Here is a 24,865-nt window from a genome sequence, read left to right as displayed (position 1 = left end):
AGGTGGCAATTTAAGAAACTTCAGTTTTACCTTTTCAATGCTGGCTTTGCTTGCTGGAAATCTAAATATTTCCCTTTGGATATGGTGGAGACTGAAAACTGAGGTAAAAAAATAATTAATATGGAACACGAGTCAGAAACAGGACTACTGTAATAATGTTGGCCGGATGTCTACATAAGCAACTGTTGACGTTTGCCATATCATCTTTACACCAATGTTTACAGTTTTTCTGTTGCCCTGAATTGACCAACATATTCTTACAGTACTCACGTTTTTCAAGTTTTCAAGGCTTTTATTGTGTGCATAGCTACGGTGTGGATATGACAATGAACATCTTAGGTCACACGCTCCTCTAACAGTGCAACACAATAAACAGATAAAATAGTACAAGTAAATTTAATTTAATTTAATATAATAGAAACAGAATATGATAGAAACTGAGCAGAATAGTCTATACAGTAATTTGAATAGGTATATATGATATATGTAAGTTGCAAACAGATGAATGTTATGTTATTTTAAATCTGTTGGGCATTTAACTTTTTGTTTTTGGAAGTTGCATTGTACCGTATAGTATAGCACATACTTTACTCCCTAAACTGAATTGATATTATACATTGTGAGTGTAGGGTTAATTTGCAGCCCTGGCTGAATTGAAGAGAAGTTTATTACCGTTTAATTTTAAAGTTTTACAGACTGACCTTTTCAGTTTTGTTTTCACCTAGCAAATGTTGGGCAATTTGTTCATCATCAGACTTCATAGGAGTTGAGTTTTTTCTCCCTAAAAGGGCACCTCTTTGCCAAATTCTCTCCATAACTACAAACATCTCTGTCTTGTTTGCTCAAGTGAGTTCATGAAGACTAGATCTGCCCAGTACATAAAGCTGTGCATCCTGTCCTATTTCCTGAGTGCAATGCTGTATACACAAAGCCTGTTTGTTTTTGCAGTACATGAGTCAGAGATCCATTATGGTGCATGATGGTGGTGACCGTCAATGACACAGACCCTCTTCTAGTGTTAATAATAGGCTCAGGAAGATGATGACTAATCTGTTAGATCTTTTCAATGCATTCAATAAATACTTTGTATCATATAGGATTTGCTTTTTCAAACTATAACTTTTTTGAGTATAAATCCGGCAACTAGATTTTTCCAGAAGGGATGATTTAAAGACCAAGGTCATCTAATAAAAAAATGTAATGCATTATTATTATTATTATTATTATCTCAAATTAATCAGGTGCTCTTTGCTGTTGTTGGTCCTTGAGACGATTGAGCGAAAATACCGTGTTTGATAACAGCTACCATACAATTGGCAGGCTTTGATAAATATTAAACCTCAGAGGCCTTCTGTGAATGAAACTGAGACAGTATATGAGTAAGTGCATCCCTACAAATGCATTTATGTTCTCTGCATCTGTGTAGTCTCCATGACAAAAGACAGTTTCCTCCATTCCTGTTCTTGAAGATTCAACCACAATACAGCTTATATCTATTTATTCAGTTATTATTCATGGGGACATTTCACATATTCACCATTTGTCTACGGAGCCTAACATACTGTTATTGCTTATTTAATGCAGCCTCTCATTCATACACACATTCAAATCTTTCTTGCTTTAAAGAAGCATATGAATTGCATTACTTTCATACCATAAGTCTTATACTATGCTTTCACATTTAGAGGATTACCTTAAGCCAAAGCATTTTTCCTACTGAAATGGTAACTCATTGTAATGATGCATTTAACCTTATAATAATGACTGCTTGCATTCATTCTTAACAAGAGTATCATCTGCATTCACTTTTTCCACAGATTAGTTTTATCTCATGTCTTTGTATGGCATAAATTAAAAGATTGAAGCTTTGATGTAGTTCTTTTGTTGTTGTTTTTTTACTGCAGGAAACTAGATGGAGCTACCTGTTTACTTTCCTCGCATTGCCGGCGGTTCTGCAGCTGTGTGTGATGCCCTTCCTGCCCGAGAGTCCTCGCTACCTGCTGATAGAGAGGAGGGATGCAGCCGGAGCAGAACGAGGTATTGCATCTCTCTTGAAAGGGAAAAGCATTTATCTCATTGTACATGTATAATGACATTAAACTATTCTATTATATTCTATCTGCAGAATGCATAAAAGCTGCCACACAAGGATTCAAATACATTGTTCTTGTAAAGGTTTTAATCTGGTCTATATACCAAACACATCCACACTCTTCTCAGGCTTAAAACATGATTCTGGAGGGAAAGAGAAGTCAAGGCAAGGCACAATTGCACAAATTACTATAGCATATCTGCAGGGGATTGATAGAGTTGTTTACAAGGACCACAGCCTCATTTCCCATTTCTGGGACTTATGGCTTTAGTATTTCACAATTGTTTTTGCTCGGTTTTCAAAAAATTGTTTCGCTGTGCAAACCCATAAAGGATAAGGGTTAAGTCTTTCTTGTGGTAAATCACATTTAAATCCATATTCCTATTCATATTAGACATTGCCCTGTAGCTTTCATGAGCAGATATTAAAGGATCAATCGGTTCTACATGTTTTATCACATTACATTTAATGCAATGTACTTGTTACGTCTGTGAAATAATGTAGTTACATTAAATCTATATGCCGGATCTTGACAAACCAACACTTTCAAACTTCAGACACTTCATGGGAGTAACTATCATGGGAGTTTGTTGAATGTTAAAATGTCATGAGACGACACAGCAGGGGCTAGAGCAGAGCTCAAACTGCATGTGTTTAAAGCATGAAGACAAATGTGACGTCAGATATGACTTTGATCTGTTTTGTCTCTGGGGTGGTTTGACTACTTTGATGTTTATTCCCACACATCACATATGTATGTCTTTGTGTATATGATGTTGCTTGTGTTCCTCGTAATGCTAAACCTAAATAAACATCTGCACCAGTTATTGAGACACAAGGTCAATGAATGCAACTGATCTCATAAGATTAAAAAAAACGTAAAGGGGGCATTGGTGAGAAGGAGATGTGCAACCTGGCACAAAGTTCAGAGCACTGTGGCACAACGTACCCCGAGGCTTGCATGTGCAACATATCACTATAGTCAAGTCATGTAAGGCATCAACATTTAAACAAGAATTTTAAAGGAAATAAAATATCTTATTACATCTGATTTGAAACTAATCAGATCTGCCCTCAAAAGTAACAATGTTAGGAAGATAAGCTGCTATCTTTGTTCTAAAGCAGGGGTGGGGAACCTTTTTCCTCTCAAGGGCCATTTCAATTTTTTCAACATCCTCCGAGGGCCGTACAAATGATTGACCTCTGCTTAAAAATACTAAAATCACAGCCCATTCATTTCGCCTTTCTTTCATGCTGTGCAAAGAAAAAGCAACATCTTAATCCAGATATCTTACCATGACTCACGCATGCACGTGCACGGTTGTGGCATGACCACCAAAACAGAAAGATATGGACACAAGATGTGTGCTAATTAGGGATGCTCCGATCACCAATTTCGGGGCCGATCGCCGGAATCAGTATCGGCCGATACCGATCGCTGATCCGATCGAGTGGGCGGGGCCTAAATGGAAGATTTAAACATCACTTTAAATCTTCCATTTAAAGTGATGTTTAAACTCAGTTAATGGGGCTCATTCACTGGAGCTTCCACAAACAACAATCAACTTAATTATTACATTCAAATGATGTACATTATTCAAGTTTACATTCACTTTGGATCAGTGGCGTGCACAGACATTTATAGGGGCAGGTGCTCAAGAGAAAAAAAAGGGGCACCTTCTGAGTCGTTGTGGCGGTCACGCCGAAATTGTGCGCTCCGAAATTGTGCGCAAAAATTTGCCGGATAATGGCGGATTTTGTTAAGTTTCTTTTTGGTTACTTTATTTCGGTGTTAGGGTTATGTTATTTAATTCTTATTTTTGCCTGATTTTTCTGATTTATTATCACATTTTTTATTATTTTAACATTTATTTTTATTATTCTAAATGACTTAGGGGGGTCCAATCTGAAGCTAGGGGGGGTTGAACCCCCCCCCCCCCCGGGATTGACGCCCCTGGTGGAACCGCCGGCTGCCTTAGTAGTGTGAGATTTATTAAAGGCACATCTTGTATGTCGTAATTGCATATATATTTATTTCAATAACCATATGCTGTCTGATGCAGATGCCTATCTAAAACAAATCAAATAGTAGGCTTACTAGCTTCTACTCGCTAAAGCAACTGTAGTCCGGGATGCAAACTCATCAGGTATGAAAAAGGTGACAAGGATCCGAGCCCCCCGACCCCACGGAATATCGGCTTTAAAATGAGGAATAACAGGATTTTAGCAGTCAGAACAACTAAAGCAGCAGGTAATAATAACAGAAACGCCAAAGAGTTACATCTAATAGAAATATATAAAAGCATTTATTTTAATTGTGTAGCAGTCAGTTTATAATTTTGGCAGAACTGTTGAGCATTTTGAAAATGTATTTTCATGCCTCTTAGTATTTTTATAATACTTTTCTACTTTCACTTGAGGAACATTTTGAATGCAGGACTTTTACTGTAACAGAGTATTCCTACACTCTGGTACTTCTACTTTTACTCAAGTACAAGATCTGAGTACTTCTACTTTTATTAAGTACAAGATCTGAGTACTTCTACTAAAGTACAAGATCTGAGTACTTCTACTTTTACTCAAGTACAAGATCTGAGTACTTCTACTTTTACTCAAATACAATATCTGAGTACTTCTACTTTTATTAAGTACAAGATCTGAGTACTTCTACTAAAGTACAAGATCTGAGTACTTCTACTTTTACTCTAGTACAATCTCTATACTTATACCACCTCTGTTTATAGCCTATGAAAAAAACTATTAGAAAACGAAGGCTAAAGCTAACGTTAGCAGATAGTGACAATGATATTGCGATAGAAAAACGTTTCAGTTCACATCACGCTCTGCCGCTCTGCTCTGAACACCTGAACGGCCCGTTCTAACAGCTGTTCACCAGCGGTGCAGTCTGTGCCACAGTGACTCCGCACAGTTAACGAACGCACCGTAGCTAATGTAGCTGACCCTGATTGATTGATTGATTGAAAAGTTTATTAACAGCTTGTATATTGGGTACAGTACAGTACAGCTCATCCCGGAGCAGCAGAGTTCAGCCGGCCCGACAGGCAAGAAGACTCGAGCACACAGCTCGCGCTTCATATATTAAAAAATAACACCATGCGCGTCATGATGGCACATAACAGCTCGCGACCGCAGATTATTTCGGCGATTAGATAAAATGTAAATTATATTTGACGCAACTTTAGTTACATTTCCATGACTTTTCCAAAACTTTGGGAAAAATATTGTTTTCCATAACTTTTCCAGGGCCTGGAATCTGCATTTTGAATTTCCATGACTTTTCCAGGTTTTCAATGACCGTACGGTACGAACCCTGTATAGTTTAGTTTGGCATCTGATTTAGGGGATTAAACAATACACTCGTTGTATTTGTTACCTGGTGGTTACTTACTTGGTCGTCACTAGGGCACTTTTAATCGTGTTGCTGCGTGCTGCTGCACCACACACCCGCCGTGGCCTGTCTGACTGAGTGACTGACTGTCAGCTCTGCGCGCTGCGCGTTCACGTTGAGAGCAGGGAGTGTGGGGGTTATTCCCTATCTTTATTCAAGAGCGTGGTATTTACATTTGAGAGCATACTTTATGTATTTATTTCCCTCAAACCCAAGTGCAAGCAGGCACTATTTGAGTGCGAGGACAGGGTTTGAGGGAAATAAATACATAAAGTATGCTCTCAAATTTAAATACCACTCTTGAATAAAGATAGGGAATAACCCCCATAAGGGAGAGGCTGCAGCCAGGGCACGTACGGGAGTGCCGCGGGGCACGCGTGGGGATGTCTGACAAAATTACAACGCGCATTTGGGGCATTGTTATATTAGAAGCTTTTAATCCAGAATTGATCGATGTTACCATGAGCCACATACAGTACACTGTAAAAAAAATAAAATTTAAACTGTAAAAAACGAACTTTCGAAAGGGCACATTGCTGTCCAGAGGGCAAAACGGGCAGGTGCTCAAGCACTACCTCGAGTCTATAGAGGCTTCTCAATACTCAAATTTCCCCTCCTCGACTCCCCTCCTCGAGACTTAGACCCGCCCACAGGAGAGGCGAGCGGAGGACCGAGGAGGGGAACCGAGGAGAGAGGAGGGGAAGCAGCAGACGTTTAAAGAAATGAGAACTCCTCTCCTCTGAGCGGTCATATTAAAGCGACGTCCGTTCATTATTACGTGGCAACAGCTGCATCAGCTGTCGAGTGTTTTGTCATAGCGCTGTATTTTATAATCTTTGTTAGATCAGCTGAACATTGTTCCCCCACATATTTACTTTGAATTAATTGAGAGTGCGGTATATCGTATAATGAGACAATAACCGGCACAGATGCGGACACACACACACAAATATATTTATATAAATATATACAATTTAAAGTATGAGAGCTCAGCACTCTCATAATAACGTAACACAATCAGAGACTGGATATATCCCCCCCCTCTCTTTGGTCGCTGAAATGGGGAATTGAAATTACGGGTCAACAGTTGTATTTACAAGTATTAACTTGTAATAATAATAAGCCACTTACAATTTTCCGTGAGATCAGGGAGCAGATATAAGATGGAAGTTTCCCTAACATACAAAGCCATGTTAGGGAAACTTCCATCTTATATCTGCTCCCTGATCTCACGGAGAATTGTAAGTAGCTACTGCCTGAGATCGAATGCTGTGGTTTTATTAAATGTGCCAACTGCTAGGACTGTCTTAGGGAAGACAGCTTTTAGATGCGCAGCTCCTCTGTCTTGGAATAGTCTTGCAAATTAAATGGAAACTGAACAATCTGGTGCCACTAAATGTTTTTAAAGCTCGGTTGGATGCTACTCAATCGGAAGCTATTGGTACCTGTTTATGTGGATAATTATGTAAATGATGCTGTATGATGTCCTTTTGTTGTTCTATTTATGTGTTTATGTTTCATGTGGAACTACTTGAGCAGGTCTCCCTTGAAAAAGAGATCAATGATCTCAATGGGATTTATCTGTATAAATAAAGATTTGAAATTAAATTAAATTAAAAGTAAGCAGAGGACACCAAACCAACTGAGACCCGTCTGTCCGCCGCATCTACGCACTGTACAAACACACACCTACATACTGTACCACACACACACACACACACACACACACACACACACACACACACACACACACACACACACACACACACACACACACACACACACACACACACACACACACACACACACACACACACACACACACACACACACACTGCCTACCACACACACTTACAGCTCAAGCATAATCAGGCTACAGCCGTTGTGTATTTTATTATGTGACGCACTAAATGGTCTTAGAAAAATATCGACTCTTTGTACTACAGCAAATAAAGAGAGTAATGTATACTGAGTGATATTGTACACTGCTCTGCTTTCTGCACGGACCTCACAGCTGTTCTCACTGTAAACATCGCAACGCGATGAAAGCAGTTTCTAAAATAATATCCAGAGGATGCATGCAGAGCTGTCATTGGCTGAGATAAGTCCGGCCGTGCGTCACGACTCCACCGTTCCCGGAAATGCATCCGCGGAGGAGCCGTGGAGGAACCATCAGTGTATCCTCGGTTATAGCTCCTCCATAGAGCCTCCTCGACGCTCGATCCTCGGTGTGCATTTAGAGAAATGAGACGTCCTTCAAATTGGCGCGCTGAAATTCATTTCCGGGTCACTACCGGAGGACCGAGGAGTCGAGGAGGGGACATTTGAGTATTGAGAAGCCTCTTATGTATGCACGTCTCTGCTTTGGATAATAACACGGGAGAAATGAGCGGAAGCGCTCTCTTTTCCTCTCTCCCTCTCTCTCTCCTGACAGCCTGTCAGTATCTCATGCAGCTCACTGATCTAGTAATGAGTGACCCGACAGTGAAGAATACATATATTTATAATAACTAGTTTAGCTTGTTCCAGAGGTAGATAAAATAGCTAAGTGTGTTAGGTCTAACTCTTGTGTGTTTCGTCCCGCTTACCGGTCCGGCGGGCGGAGCTGCAGGATTTCTGCTTCACACACACGTTGCATACCGCTATTTTACTGTCTTTTTCGGACACCTTAAAATAATGCCAGACCGGTGAAGCCATTTTGGCGAGCTTGTTTTGCCGCACACAGAGAAAAGTGTCATGTATTTTACGTCATGCGATCGGCTCTCGCGATCGGCATGTTTAGAGAGCACCGATCGATCGGTAGAGAGTGAGTATCGGCCGATATCGATCGGTGACCGATCGATCGGAGCATCCCTAGTGCTAATGTATTTAGTTTCCTGTCCATGTGAACATGATTTAAGTGGGGGGGACCTAACCTCCTCAAGGGGGGTCCGGGGGCATGGTCCTCCGGGAAGGTTTTTTTTTATTAAATGTTGAAGTTAAAAGCATTAACCTGGTGCACTTTGAGAGCAACATTAGGAGATCTATGGATATATCTCTCAACACCCATACGAAACAGAACTGTAAACAGATTTATTTTTCTTTATGGATATTTTACAAATCACTCCCCTTTCAAACTGTATTCTTGTTTATTAACAACTTTTTTTAATGTCATATTCTTTCACACACACATACGGGTTTTGGGCCGAGGGCGACACCGTACTTCCGGTATCAACCATTTCACACGAGGTGCATACAGAATATCATAGTCGATTGCCTTAATCAATATAGTCAACTCTAAAATACCACATATATGCATTGGCATGATAATATTATTGTGACAAGTGGGGTATTCACCTGGTGTTTCCAGAAGATAGACGTAGATGCAGCCAAAATCGACCGAAGGCCACTTTTGAGGGTCGTAATTCCATACATTGTACATCCAACAACCCACACAGCTCTAGTTTACGCTGGTAACGACCTAGAGCACACCCCTCAAGTCCAGAGATGTAATCCGAAGACTTGCAGCGATTTCTTCGGTCGTTAATTCAGAAAAAAAACCTAGTGCGCTCTGCCTGGCTACATAAGCTAGCTGTTTATATTAGCATCACCAGGATTTTTGCACCTCCAGAAAAATGGCGTCTTTATAAAAAAATATATGGCGCGCGTTGCATTGTGGGTAGCTGTGACGTCACTGTGTGTGAAAGAATAGTATTTTATATCTGTTTACTTTATTCTCTTATTTTTTTATAATTATAATGATCATATAAAGATGTGCCTTTACCTCACTGGTTGTAGAAAAAGCTTCTTATATTCGTTAGCATAGCTAGCTAACCAGATGCTAATACAGGGTGTCCGCGGGGTCTTAAAAAGTATTAAAAGTTCATAAATCAATTTAGCGAAAATTAAGGCTATTAAAAAGTATTAGACGGCATTTTCCAAGGTATTAAGAAGGTCCACAGCAACGACAACAAGAAACACCCATTAATTTACTGAAACAACATGTCGGGAAACCCCCTCAAGGTGGCCCCATGCATAGCGTGCCATAAAATGCTGCTTCTTATTTTAAGTTTCGTTGCCTTGCTCCGCTCGGTGGGTGGGGGGGGGGGGGGGGGGGGGGGGGGGGGTACACCTGAGAGATACAGCAGGAGAACACGCCGTCCACCGCGGAGAATAAACAGAAGGGCAACCATGCTCCGGGGTCTTCTTCGCTGATTTTGGTGTATTTTGTGGCGGCAGCAGCGCCACTTACAGGCCTGGCATATGTACTACAGCGTTTCCAGCATTTCCAGCGGTCTAGTGTGAACGGACGCGTTAATGAATCGAATGCGTTAATGAATCGAATGCGTGTGAACGGAAGACTTTTTTGCGTATGCGTTTTACTGTATGCGTCCTCGTGGGGCCGGGGTCTAAGCCAAACTATATCCGGTCACAGAGATCTGCTATTTTAAATTAAGGTCAACACATATCGACCCTAAATATAGTCTATATTAAGAACGAGAAAAGTCTTAACATATATATCTTTTTTTGTAGACAAATGTGTGAGGGTGATGACGTCAGAGCATCGTCCTATGTGCCGGGCTTAGCCCCGGACAGCCCCAGCCCAATTGAACCCCTGGGTATTTGTGAGGGAGCTCCTATATGGCATTACCCCGCTGAAGCTCACCAAAGTTTCATATATTTCATAGTTCAAAGTTTTGTTTATTGGTCAAATACTGGTTTCTAATGGTTTCTGAGGAGTTTTACTGGAATGAAAGAGCACAGAGTACAGAAGCAACAAAGCAGCATACTGCATTAAACCTGACCTTCACAGAGAGGTTGAAGTTCATGTGGAGAGGAGGCTTCAGTAGTGTGTCTGCACTCTGTTTAGTTGTGCTGTTTAGCTAATCAATATAGTCAATGTGAGGTAAAGTGTCGCCAATGTAACCGGTTAGAACTCGAAGTTGCGATGAGGTCTTAAAATGTATGGAAAGGGTCTTAAAAAAGGTCTTAAAAGGTCTTAAATGTGACTTCAGGATTCCTGCATATACCCTGTAATAACAACAAAGTTATTGACTGTATGATCAGTATGACAGATGAACAGATCGCCACTGGGCTTACAACTAAAGACATAGCCACGCAAAAACTGCGGCATGTGTACGGCTCCTTATCTGAAGTGCCGGAGCCGCGTTCTGGTGCTCTCCGTCAGAACTGCACCCCATATACCACGTGATGGACCCTGACCTTGGCCAGGAAAAACAGGCACTCGCTTGTTTAATTCTTTTGCGGTCTAGATTTCTTAAAATAAATTCTTTTTTGCGTGTGTTTATAAATTAGCTCAAGGGCCGTATCAAATGGTCTCGTGGGCCGTATACGGCCCGGGGGCCGGAGGTTCCCCACCCCTGTTCTAAAGTATGAGATGCAGATTGGAGATGAATCAGGATTGAACAAGGATGGCACCATAGCAGTAAATTATAGTATCATCGGCGTAGAAATTGAACTGTGCATTGGGAACATGTTACCCAGGTTGTTACCAGAGACAGTCAACTAAAATGGGGCCCAAAGCAGAGCCTTGGGGGACCCCTGATGCAACATCTAGTCCACTGGATGAAAAGGCAGCTAACCCTAACCCTGAACAGTGCAATTTACAAGACATAAACAAATATATATAAACAACAAAAATACAAATAAAGATAGTGCAAACTCCGGTGTTAAATAATCTTAAGGCCTGTGGGATGAAACTGTCAGGTGGTTTTTGGCCTGATGCTGCGGTACCGCCTGCCAGACGGCAGCAGACAGAACAGTTTGTGAATGGGGTGATGGGGGTCTTTGATAATCCTGTGGTCTTTCTTCCTGAGCCGCTGGGAGTAGAGATCCTCCATGGATGGCAGCTCCGTCCTGGTGATGTGCTGTGCAGTTTTCACCACCCTCTGTAAAGTCTTACGGTTGAGGGCGGTGCAGCTGCCATAACAGGCAGTGATGCAGCCCATCAGGATTCTCTCTATGGTGCACCTGTAGGAGGTCAGGATGCTCTATAGTGCACCCGTTGAAGTTGCAGAGTAACCTGGAGTCCATGTTGAACCTCCTCAGCCTGCGGAGGAAGAAGAGCCGCTGTCGAGCTTTCTTGGTGATGGTGGTGGTGTGAAGAGTCCATGTCAGGTCCTCCTCAGTGATGTGGACACCGATGAACCTGAAGCTGCTGACTCTCTCTACCGTAGTCCCATTGATGGCGATGGGGGCGTGTCCCTCTCTCTGCTGCTTCCTGTAATCCACAATCAGCTCCTTGGTTTTGCTGACTTTGAGATGGAGGTCATCACAGTTTAATGATATACCTTATGCTTTGAAGCATTGCAGTATAACTGTAGAATACTATTTTTTAGACAATTAAAGGCTTTGCACACCCACACAGGTTTGACTGATTAGACCTCCGCTCAGGTTGAAGGTAAGTGGATTAATGCTGAGATTTATGGTCACTAGAACCCATGCACCAATAAGTGTGATAAAGGCTTAATCTTTCCTTTTTCAAGCTGTGCATCAAATATGAGAAACTTAATTAGTACATGCCTACACAGTCCAGAGAGGAGGTCTAATCAGCCAGAATCATACATTAACACTTATCAGAGTGGGTTTACCAGTGGACCTTTGAACTTACAAATGATTAAAATATCTAAGGTGAACTAGATCTGAATTTTTTTGCTTTTTTATTGGGAATTTGCACCATTTAAATTATGCCAACTTTGGCCATTAGCCGTTCACAGTTGCAATGTTCCCAACATTACAGGTGTTTGAAATGTTGGTACCACACACGTCACTTTTTATTGAATTGATTTGTCCAATATTTAATCATTTTTAAATGTTGTGAAACTACATAAGGAAAATATGTTTATATTTAACAACACTTTATTTTCTTATACCCTAATTCATATGCCACACAAATATGACCACAACCGAATATGTTGAATACTGTAGCTACCTACTTTAAATCTTAAATACTTTAAACTGAAGCTATCATAACCAGATATTGAGGAAAGAAAACTTAAACAAAAAAAGGGAAGTGTTGAAACATAATAATTTGTCCTATCTTCAAGACATGATGACAGGAAGGAACAGCATGGGGTAAAGGCATGTTTAAAACGGCATGTATCAACAAGGTCATACAAAAAAAAGGGATTTCAGATATGTCTTTGATCTGTTTTGTCGGACACGTTTTTTTTGCTAGCTTTTTTTTGTATTCACTTGAATTCATAATCAGATATCAGTTTAAAGAGGTTAGCTGTAGACGTCCTCTCTCAAATCCTTTATTGCATCTAAATGTGCCAATTGGGCAGTACAAATGACCGGCAAAATGGCAGATAAATAGAGAGAGCGATGCAGCTTATCACAAAACTTGATTTATTTTATTTAAACTTTAAATTCAAGGACGGTGCTTTCACTTCTCTTGATGGAGCAGTTCTATTTTTAGCTCACTCTCGATTTGCCATCTGTCTTTGTAACTGGTTGCTCTCACCAAATAAATAATTCGAACCGTGAGTCTGTTCAACAAATTGCAATCAGGAAATGTGCTACTTCTCTTTTGAACCTACACAACAAACAAAAGATGAGGTGAGCAATAAGAGAACTTTGAAAATCAAGCACTTTTTAAGTTTACAACCGTAACAAAAGTTTCTCTTAACAATTTCCAAGGTGATGGTGACTGGCAGTCTGAAAAGGTCCTTGAGGTAAAGATGAGTGTCTGGCAAAAGAACATTTTGCCTGAGTCTGAACAGCGCGACAGATCGATGTTTTATCTTGAGTTACAGCGCTGGGGTTGGGGAATTGTTGTCAGCATACTTGTAAGGGTGGCCCTGTAGTGTCCTATTATCACACACTGTCGGAGAGGAACAGCGTGTTCTCTTGAGCCCCATCCCGTCTCTTGTCATGTTGTATATCTGTATTTATCCTGCGCTCCAATTATAGAAAAACACAGGTTAAAGAATCAGAACATTTTGTAAGCTAAAGGCCGTCAGTGGAATTGCTGAACTGCACTTAACTTTAGGAGCCTCGACTCCACTGTATTCACTCGTTTATGATGTTTACCAAGGCGTAAATCTACCTTTTACAGGGTTGAGACTAAACTAAAAGATACAACATGAGGTCTCACCTTCTCAAGACACCAATTCAATCACAGATTATACCTCGAGCTTGTTTGTTGTCTTTTTCTCTGCTCTCTGGTGTTTCAGTGGCCGCGGTCACCGGTCTTTGACCTACTGCAAAGCGTGGGATTGAATCCAGCAATGTCCTTTTGTGTCTTTTTGTCTTGCAGTTTCAGACAAATCAATAAAATGTTCTTACCAAAGCTCTTCACTACGCCACAACATAATACAGCTTATTGGTAATTACAATGAAAATGGTAATGATCAATAACCCTATCAGTGTATTTTCGAGTCAATCCCAATAAGTCCATCCGGGTGCCCTTAACAAAAGAAATATAGAGCAGCCTTGAAAAAATTCAACCAAAAAAGCCTCCAGATTAACCCTATTTTCAATCCCGTTCAGAAACTCTTTAAATATTTAACATCTGTGTCAATGTTAGTTTTATGCCAGAGCAATGTTGTCATTTTTCAAAAGGTCTATCAGTCAGACTGTGCACGCTGCTAGTGATCCCCACATCATTGATAGCAGTGACGTGCGGTGAGGTTCATGGCTGGTGAGGCACTGACTCTTTCAGAGTCAGATTTACAAATATTATATTTTGACCTTAATCGAAATGTTCGGTTATTTTCAAAAGCTTTTTTAGTCTGATGCTTCGATTCATTTTAAACAGACTGTTCAACAAAAGGATACCCACAATCTAAATATTGGATTGTTCTTTCTTAGTAACATCCCATGTTCATTACAATTGTGGTCTTACCTTGACTTGAAGATGAAGTCCATGCTATCCTTCTGGACAACAATCTCCATTACATTTTTGTAAAAGTCCTCCTTATCTTCCTCTAGTTTCAAAAGTCTAGCTTGTTGTTTGCGTCTAGTCTACCGTCTCTGCGTAGAATAACAGTAGCAACAAGAACCTGTGGGCTCACGTGCGCCCCCTTCAGTGCGGCAGAGGTTATGGCTGCCTCTCCTGGTGCTTTTTTCATTGCCGTTGTATGATGAGACCAGCGGGCCTAAATATCATATGAAATAAGTTATTTAGAGACTATGGATGGCGAGGATAAATGTAATAAAGGGATCTACAAACATTACATTGGTGACATACAGTGAGATGGTGCAGGCATGCGCTTAGGGCCCGCTTTCCAGCCAGTTTCTGTGGGGTGACGCATTCTGAGGTGAGGCAGAGCTCATCTGTGCCTCACCTCACCACACAAGTAACTGGCTTGAGCGCGCTCACAAAATAAGTGCCCGTGCTACATTAGTGCGCGCGCTCCAGCCAGTTACTGTGGGCTTACGTGAGGCAGAGCTCGTCCCTGCCTCACTCCTCATCGCTCCCATGTAGGAGTTGTAGCGGAGCTCGGCCAATTTGCTGATTTTGACTATAAGAAGCGATTGGAATCATACAGAAATCACACTTACAACACAGATCAGTGGAGACATGTTATTATTATTATTACTATTTCGTTTTTCTTTAGTTGTTTTTCCGTTACATTGGAGTATGACAGGTGAGGCTCTGCCTCCCCTCCCTCCCCTGACTGCACGTCGCTGATTGATAGGGAGTGGAGCCCAACTCTCCTCCTGCAGGGAAAATGAAAGAGACTTCCATCCGTGGGGACAAAGGCACTGTCACACGTCCCATCTCCAAACATCAATATTTAATTTCATTTTTATTTGTCCCGCTCATGGTGCGCAAAACCCAATGTACAATAATTGCCAACAAAACATGTCTCTACAAACACACCATTGACACAATATCATGTCAAGCAGCTGACAGCACAGTCTGATCCTGGATTGGAGCAGGTTGCCATAGTTTCTATCAGCAGGGAGAAGCAATTGAACACTAATTTCCATATACTCATCCCGGCGATAATTACATTGAGATAAGATGTCATGGTGGGAAACGTATTTCGGAGACAGGTTATTTTCAGCATGGTGGGATCTGCACTCAACTGAATACACTTTTCTCGTTGCCTTGTGTTTTTTACATGAGATAAAATACATTGTCTTTACTTAAAATGAAGATGTACCTTTTTACATCACTGTAGTTGTTTTTTAAAATAGGGTTTTTTAGATATTTACCATTTTCACAACTGAAAAATGGTAAGACAGTTGTTTTTATGGATGCTGCCCTTTTACAGAAATTAACTCTAAATATTTGTAACACAGTAAAACATGGTTACAAAGATGAGTCCTGCTTTCTCTGAACTCAACACTTTTGAGGACTTATATGTTACAGTATGTGACACATGCAACTCTTTAGTATTGTTTCAGTCCTTCCCCATGGTGCAGATTGTACATAACATCTGTTGAATATCAATTATAGGTACATTATGGTGAAGCAAACCTTTTGGCTTGACGCTTTTTCTCCAAGACATACAATATCGAATTCCTGCACCACGAGCAGCTGTATTTGCCTCCAGTCCATCACCTTCAAGTTCAAACAACCTTCAACTGGTGAAGTTGAAAATGATTGCTAGAAACCCGTTCAGCTATACACATACAAATATTGAATATTGATGTATTTCTGTTTTTTGTCCGCCTTTTGACTGATAGAAAAACATAATTAATGACAATTTTGTAACGTTTATAATTTTCATTACATAACATTACATTTAATTCAACTGACGCTTTTATCCAAAGCGACTTACAATCAGTGCATTCAACCAAGAAAAAAAAACTCAAAAGCAAGAATCCTGCCGGTACATTTAGCGATCTATAGTCCAAACCAGTTTAAGTGCTATTGCAATTAAAGCCAAACCTTTAAAGTGCTACGTACATAAAAGAGTATGTTTTTTTCTTTTTCTTTTATTGGCAAAGATGCAGTCAAAACAGGTGGGTTTCAGACTGCGACGGAAGATGTTTAGGCTTTCTGCTGTCCCGGTATCAATCGTTCCACCATTAACGAACCAGGAAAACAAACAGCCTTTTTTGTAAAGGGTCCCACTCATAGTGAGGGGGCTGCAAGCTGATTGGTCGATGCAGAGTAAAGTGCACGCTTGAATTTTTGATCAACATTAGCAGAGCGTTTAATAAAATAAGTTGTTTCATCATAGAAATGGCTTTGAATTATAGATGGAACAATAGAGTATATTTGAACATTCACTTCCTTCAATTACTGTGGCTAGCAGATGGAGACAGGGCTGCAATAAAATGTAATATAGTGTTGATGAATTATGTATCTGAGAGGAAGCATTTAAATTGACGACATGTCGGGACCACAATGCAGCCTCAGGGTTTGTCACAAATCCCTCTGACTACAATTGGAGGACTCCTGTGAAGTTTCCTAACTAGCAATGAGTTGTGTTTATTTTAATTGTTCTCATCAACATGTATTATATGTATTCCTGAGGCCTAATTTATGTGTTGAATGCAATCCCAATTGGAAAGGCAATCCCTCATTTCAAAAAAAAAAACACTGCTTGGATCCACTCATTATGTATTTTCTTAGTGCCACCCCAGGTCAGTAACTCCACTTACAACCTTGAGTAAAAAGTAGCTAATTGACATATTTCCATTTTTTTTTACTGTGAAAACATTAAAAGGTGAGATTAAAAACTGAAAATATTGAAACCACACATAGTAATTAGCATTGTCACAGGACTACACTTTGAAAGCATAAACAAAGCCATGCATTACAATAACTAAGTTGGCTGATTCTGTTTTGCGCAGAAATTCTCCCCCTCCAGTAACGATTCAACTGGGAAATGTAAATATCCGCACCGATCACGCAGCCTGTCACCTGGGAACCGAGGGCCTGCATTACCCAAATTACCCACTTTATGGAGGCCAGATTAAGGAACACCAGTCACAGTTAGAATACACATTACTCAATAAAACAAGTGTAATACAGAAAATCTGATTTGAAGTTAGTCTTATTTAGCGTTCAGTTTTTAACTAATTGATCCATTTACAAGGATAAATCTTAATCTCCTTTGGATAAATACTCATCCTCTTTGATCTCAGCATGATGTTTGCTTTTATCTTTGGATAATTTTAACACTGTGTGTGTTTCTGTGCCAGCTTTCCAGAGGTTGTTGGGGAAGAAAGACGTGTCTCAGGAGCTGGAGGAGGTCCATGCGGAGTCTCGTGCGCAGGACAACATGCACACCGCCTCTGTGCTGCAGCTGCTGCGGAGCCAGGCTGTTCGCTGGCAGCTCATCACCATCATCGTCAGCATGGCCTGCTATCAGCTTTGCGGCCTGAACGCTGTGAGACCCTGTTATTATCTCACTTTACTCAGGGAGTCAATGAAATCCTGTTCTTTAGAATGCATTAATACTTTATTGTATTTTTGAAAATCAGAAATGTCTTTGCTATTTATTTTTGATCATTTAAAAATGTTGTAAGCATTATATAAGAATCAATATTGCAAAATTCAGTTAAGAAAATAGACAACCTTCTTTTAAAACATTTACGTGACAAGCATGCTGCAATTCGACTTTCTTAAAGATGCTCTGTCACACCTCCAAGCAAACATTTTAAATCTGTTTGGGCATGAAGAACTGATTTCTGTTCTGTCCTATCAGAGTCCTTTTAGTGACAAAATGACCGCTTGTCAGTGGATCAGGTGTAGCAGCAAATTGCAGTGCACAGGTGTGACCCAGTAATTGTTGACTCTTTAAAAAGAAAAAAAAAAGAAATAGGGTTATTTCGTTTTTTTTTTTATTCAATAAGGCTATGCGGTAAAATAATTTAAGTCGTTATTTTCTAAGATAGATTGTATCTTTCCAAATGTGCCCAGCACGCCTCTGTTTAAACTTTAAGTACCTGTGGGCATGCAGGTCACTTTAGGTCACTCAGTCATGCACGTTGTTGAGGGAAGAGATGTGGAGCCATCCTTCGCCTGAGGTGTTTATGTATTGTCTTCTCAAAGTTTTTTCATCTAACTTTTCTTATCCCCTACTTTCCTTAAAGCCCTTCTAGGGACTGTTGCAAACATCTGCCAAACATACCGATGCTGAAATGAAACTTCTGTTTGCAGTCTGTCTATGTTTATGTTATCTGTTCCTATGAAATTATCAATAATTAAATAAGGATCGACGAGCAGGAAGGATGCAACCAAAGCCGGTCTTTTTGACACTTACATTTTTAAAATAAGACTCTTGATCCTTGACTGACATATTTAAAATTCATGCAAATGGTATACGTAAGCTTGCTCCAAAACCATGTTCAGAATAAATATCAGCTCCATTTTTTCATTATCAAATATTCCAATATGATAGGTTGACGGTCCTCTTGGTAATACTGTAATGCGAAAAGCTAGATATCCCAAAGCTCCTTCTCTATTATCATAGATATGGGCAAGACTTCATTTGCATACACTTTCCTTCCATGAAGCCAGGCATTTAATTTATATCACTTTGGAGGTCTTTATTTTGATCATCAGACCTGTCAAATGACTCCAGTAAATACTATAGTCAGAGAGAGACTCGGTGCTGTTGCAGAAGCTTATTGTGTAGCAATGAAACTGATTCTGAAGGTGACAGCTGAGACATTTTGCAATGAAAGCATCGTCACAGGATCAGTTCTTCAGCTTATTAAAAATCTTTAAAACAAATAGATTTGTATATATATTTAACTATATATAAATGTTCATAGATCTGGTACTACACCAATGGGATCCTTCGGGACGCAGGCTTTGCCGACAACATTATCCCCTACATCACCCTGACCACCGGGGCCATAGAGACTTTAGCAGCCATCATCTCGGTGAGTATTCCCATTTTAAATCAACTGAACCTGTCTGAAACTGGGCATCAGACTGCTCTTTGAATGAAAAAGAAATAACACAAGTGTATGATGTTTGGTTTCAGGGGTAATAGTCTTTAACTTTTATCTGCGAATAAATCCTATCTAATTTTTGTGCTATTTGAACTTCTGTTGTTTCTTCTTTTACTATTTAAATACCTACATTTTCAAAGGTTTGATATTAACATGGTTTGCCATTATATGTACATACTGTAGGGCAGTGGTTCCCAAACTTTTTGTGCCCAAGGCACACCAAAGGACAAGTAAAAATATCAAGGCACACCTATTGTGCAAAATAGCCCTTATAACACTGTGTTATCACTCATATCATGTAAAATATCTGTAAATGTGCATAATTATTTACTAATGCCAAATAAAATGTGACAAAGACAACTATATTAATCATGAAATATTTATTAACTAAATATTTTAGAAATTATTTTGAAACTTTGTCAAATTAGGCTTCATCAAAGCAGCACCACACTCATTTAAACCAGACAGGTCACAAAATAAAAAATGAGGCAAAGGAAACTCAGCAGAAATTCAGCACAGAGAACTGTCAATGCAAGGAAGCTGCATTGTCCATGGTCCTGAACTACAAATTATAAATGTAACATTTCAGCAATCAGCATTGAAACATGTGCTATTGTAAATATTTTTGCCGACTTACAAATTAGTGAGATACATGTGCCTGTCGGGGCGAGCAGAATTTTTTAATCCTTGGTGGCACTGAGGAGAGGGCCACTCGTAGGTCCTGTTCAACAGAGAGCCGTGGCCTCCTGTTGTTCTTCATGTAAACCAGAGTAGAGAACGCCAACTCCAGAGATGGGTTTTTTTTACTAAAAAAATGTAATATATTACATATTACTTTTTTTTTAAAAAGTAATATATTACACTACTTCGTTACTATCTACATAAAGTAACGCGTTACTTTACTCGTTACCTTACTCGTCGAGCACGTACGAACTGCGCATGCGTGAGTGGCAATAACTTTCCTTACCAGCAGGCGGCGGTAGTGTGTATTTGTCATTCAAAACAGGCAACAACCGGAAGACAGAGAAGAAGAACAGACTACGTGATATAAACAAATAACAAATAGCTGTGCAGTAGCTTCACCTTAGCATGTGTTCTTTGCAGGTGCTTGTTGAGGTTTGACGTGGTGTTTACAGCAGTGGATAACAGCTTCTGGCCTGGACACAGTTTGCACCTCACCGTCACATTCCTGTCTATTCTTTGGACGAACTCAAAATAATGGGCATACCTCCACCCCTCGAAAGTTATCGCTGACTCAGCCATGTTTATGCAGCACTGCACGTGGAGATGTGGACGCGCAAGTCGCGCAGATTACGTACATATAAACCTACAAAGTACTGATATAGTAAATTAAAAAATAATTATTTGTGTGTACTTGTATATTGCAATAATAACGTATGGTTGTCAGGCTTGTCACAAAATCCCACGTCACACCCGGACTTGCCTCACGGCACACCGTTTGGGAACCACTGCTGTAGGGTAATTACTCTCACAGGAGGGAGACAAAAGTTTCGCCCTGTAGCTTAAAACGAAACGTCTCTTCTTATAATATGAATACGAAGTTAGGCAAATACAGTTATCTGCATAAAATGGCAACCCCAAAGTGAATGCATACACCACTGGGAGCACATACCAAATATTTGTCTTACTTCACTTTTGCTTTATTTGTAATGCTGATGTCTTCCGATTCGTCTCTGAAAACAGTTCTTAAAAGGGTCAAATGAAAAGCAAAGATTTGCAAAAAGAATTAGCAGTAGTTTTCTTCTCTGTATGATTATCATCTAGACTCAGGCAAACAACTACATATGGGCAACAGTTGACATTAAAATATCATCATTGGTCATTGTGGTGCATTGACATGATCTCCATACAGTAAGAGAACGATGTGATCCTTATTCCCATTTCACTTTTCCCAAACCAATATTGTATCATCATTATAATGCTATTCTTGCTTGAAGTGGAGGAACCTCCCTGCTGCTCAGCTACTTAAACACCCTCAGCCCACTTGACGTAAAAAGGCACTTGTATGTTCCCGCTCTGGTAGGAGATCTGTCACTAAATGACGGAGCAGAGAGCCGACTGCATCAAACAGCTGAGTGGATTGATTAGCTATTAATTGAGTTGGAGTGTCTCTGTTGGCAGCTTGTTACGCAGATAATGTAGCTTTCCACTCTAGAGCAGTAATTCATATGCACAACACATTATAAATATAAAACATGAAAGACATCAATGATAAAAAACCCTAATCAAAAAACCCTAATAAAGCTGCTTTTCTGATATTTATGTTCAAACCTCACAAACATGTATAGCAGTAGCAAGAGATAAGTAGCATTGTAGTCTTATCTCCATCATATCCTCCGTTCCTAAGCAACAAACTACTTTGACAAAAGGCATCCACTCGAGAGCTCAGGAGTCGATAGTCTGCTGCATCCAATTTTAATCCAGTTAACCGCTGCTGTAGGAATACTAACATATTGATAACAGAGAGCTATTGATTCAGAATACACTGAATGATTTGGAACCACCTTGAGGGAAGGCTGAATTCCTCACGACTAAAAACCTTTTTTCGACCACATAAGGAAAGGATCCTTTCTTGCAACTCCGGTAAAAGAATATAGTATTTAAGTTCCTGTGCTAAAGTTTGCTTGACAGTTGCAACAACTTTCAGAGCGTTGATCTACACGTCAATGTTAGGGTAAGGCTGGGTATATCCTTTAATGTCATTGATGTTTAATTTACATCATGTTGCTGACACCCTAAGACTTTATGCCTTTTCATCATAGGAAGCCCAGAGTTTCAAGTCAGCACATCATACAACGTTTCCTTTTCACATGTAGTACCAGTAGGATATTGTATGAGGCACAAGCATCTTCAGTGACTGGAAATCCTGTGTTCATGGATAGCTCATTCAGGAGGGACGATATTACCCAGATTCTTCCAGCCATCACAGAGTTGGCATGTAATTTGGTCCTAACACTGAATTTTGCTGTGCGTCGAAGTTGTCTGCCGATTTCAGCATGGGCCCTTTCTGGCATGAATTCATAAATCCGGTTGTCCACCAGTAAAACATTTTTCTTGGTGTTTTCATTAGAATAACTCCTTCACCAACAGATGTTTATTTTCTCAAGGTTTTGCACCAACACCTAGAAACAATATACACATGCACAGTGACTCACTGTAAAAACTCCAGAGAAGGAGCAGATCTATTCACACATGGACCAATCAGATATTTCTCAGGAGCAAAAATTGAGGGATCCATTTATTGTCCGTTAAGAGACTGATTCGAACATTTGTATTTTTACATACAGCTCCTCCGGATAATGTCTAGATAATTTCTGGGTTACAACCTGACAAATGTAAGTGCATCATTCACTCTCTTTTAAGACGATGCAGAGCTCTGCAAATAATTTGCAGATCATTTTCTTCGTCTTTCTTACTGCAAGCCATCCATTTCAAACCATACATTGTCATTTGATCCATTGTTAATATCAATATATTGATTAAATTAGCTTAAACTTCATCTGCTCATGTAGTGCAATATAAATTAACCAAGAAGAACAGCCAATAGGTTTTCACTTTGCGGTTTAATTTCCCATGTCAACTGAGAGTAAATAAACTGTGAATCTGTCACTGTTACATGTTTTATTGGTCTAAATTGCCTAATCTTCTGTGCTCTTGATATGTGATGTGAATGCATAAAGAACTAGCTGCAGCATATTTCACTCCAGAACCCAAAAACCAAACTTTAGTATCTGGAATTTTTGCATAAATGCTACTTTACTCATGAGATGCAGTCGATCTCATCCGTCTTCATGTAATTAGTGTAAAACCCCTGTGTGGGCTTCTATCAAATGATGTGGTTCCTCTGAGCAGAAGCACATTAAAGTTTATTTTATCCGCGGCATGGAGAGGACCCGACTGAGCTGCCGAGGGACTCACTTCAAACAACAGTGTGCACTCTTCAGATATCAGTTTTTTCTTCGGCCCTGCAGCATCACCCTATCAAGTCACCCCCCATCACCTTTTGAAGACCAAACGTATATACTGCTGATCATTATGAGCCATTGCTATCTGGCATACACATATAAGTTGAACAAAGTATAATGACATTTGCATATCCATCGGTTGTGGAACTGATTGAATTAATTAATCCAACAAATGACTTACTAATTATAAAAACAATAAGTCACTTTTGCTTTATTCATTTGTATATAAAGCACTTAACAAGCTATATGGACTGTACAATCTCAACCCCTGTCAAACTAAGACAGACAAAACTTCCTCAGTGTAAAAGCAGAGTACTTGACATCTTCCTTTTAGAGGGTAACCTCAAGAGTTTTATAGACATACATTAATATTGAATTGCTATTGAACGGACACCATTGGTATGAGCGTCATGTTCCCAATCCCTTTAACATCCGTTGAGAAAGATTCATTTGATTTGTGGTTTAAGGAGCCTCAAACATTTATGATATTTAGATCAAAATCTACACTTGGCTTTAAAATGTGACTTTTCATTTAGATGGCAACATTTTAAAGGTGAGTTTTAATCCCCAAAACCTGAGGTCTTGATGCACAACGGTGTGCTTTAAGTTGTAGCTCCAGGTTCAGTTATTTACAAAAGCCTTTTTAAACCACACAAAGCTGGCAACACACAGGCAAACATTTCTGATAAGCCCTTTCAAAAGAAACTTAACGTGTATTCAGGGACCTAAATATTAGGAAAGATTTATACTTGTGTTTTTTTATTTTGTTCTTAAGTGTTTATGAATTTCGGGAGGACTCATCGATTGCACCCAGATGACACAATGTTACCTTGTATTGCTCTAAAGGGAAATTAAGACCCATTATGCAGAAGAGCCTATTCTAGTATAATATTGCGTTACTGGATTATAATTGTTGTTTTCATCACTTTAATGTTGCAGTTGTTGAATGGTTGATCTAATTTTATACCGTTTTCATTGGCTAGCTTAACCTTAAATAATAATAATGTATGAGTGGGTTTATCTGTTGTGTTAATAACCTCCGCAAAATGTATTAAATGAATGTAGGTTTGGAAAAATATCAATATTTCCCTCCTCTAAGTGTCATACAATTGAAATTCTCCACTTTCCACTACAGGTCATAGAGAATAGACACTAGAGAATGCAATTTCTTCAGGAATTTCTAGTGGGAATGCTTTATGCTGAAAAGCTGACGCTAAACTGCTAAGCTGAAATGTAATGTGTAAGAAGAAAGTGAAGAATTTAGATTGAAATGATACATGAACACTGTGGGCTTGAATGTGTGATGAGACAAGAAAATAACGTAAAAAAGCTTGGAAAAGCAGCAGAATATTTGAACTGCAAACTTTTGAACTAACTTGATGGCGAATGATCTATCGCCATGGCAACGGTATTTGATGACACTCCATAATACGCTTAGATATGTTGATGGCTGCATCGTTACTAAACCTGTGAAGTTTTGGGCCGTTTGGAGCATTTTCACTGAAGTTA

General features: G+C 39.7%; 1 protein-coding gene across 12 annotated transcripts in view; it reads left to right on the top strand.

Moving 5' to 3' along the window:
• Nucleotides 1-24,865, top strand: part of slc2a9l2 (solute carrier family 2 member 9, like 2) — a 174,465-nt gene that overhangs the window by 70,362 nt on the left and 79,238 nt on the right. For all 12 annotated transcript variants that reach the window (XM_034239597.1, XM_034239590.1, XM_034239591.1 and 9 more), the window contains 3 exons: nt 1,905-2,037; nt 17,610-17,797; nt 19,188-19,298. In XM_034239597.1, coding sequence (XP_034095488.1) covers nt 1,905-2,037; nt 17,610-17,797; nt 19,188-19,298 — 432 coding nt within the window. The remainder of the gene's footprint in view (nt 1-1,904; nt 2,038-17,609; nt 17,798-19,187; nt 19,299-24,865) is intronic.

The sequence above is a fragment of the Gymnodraco acuticeps genome, unplaced genomic scaffold (genome assembly GCF_902827175.1).
Source record: "Gymnodraco acuticeps unplaced genomic scaffold, fGymAcu1.1, whole genome shotgun sequence".
NCBI lineage: Eukaryota > Metazoa > Chordata > Actinopteri > Perciformes > Bathydraconidae > Gymnodraco > Gymnodraco acuticeps.
This window is presented reverse-complemented; position numbering and strand designations above follow the sequence as displayed.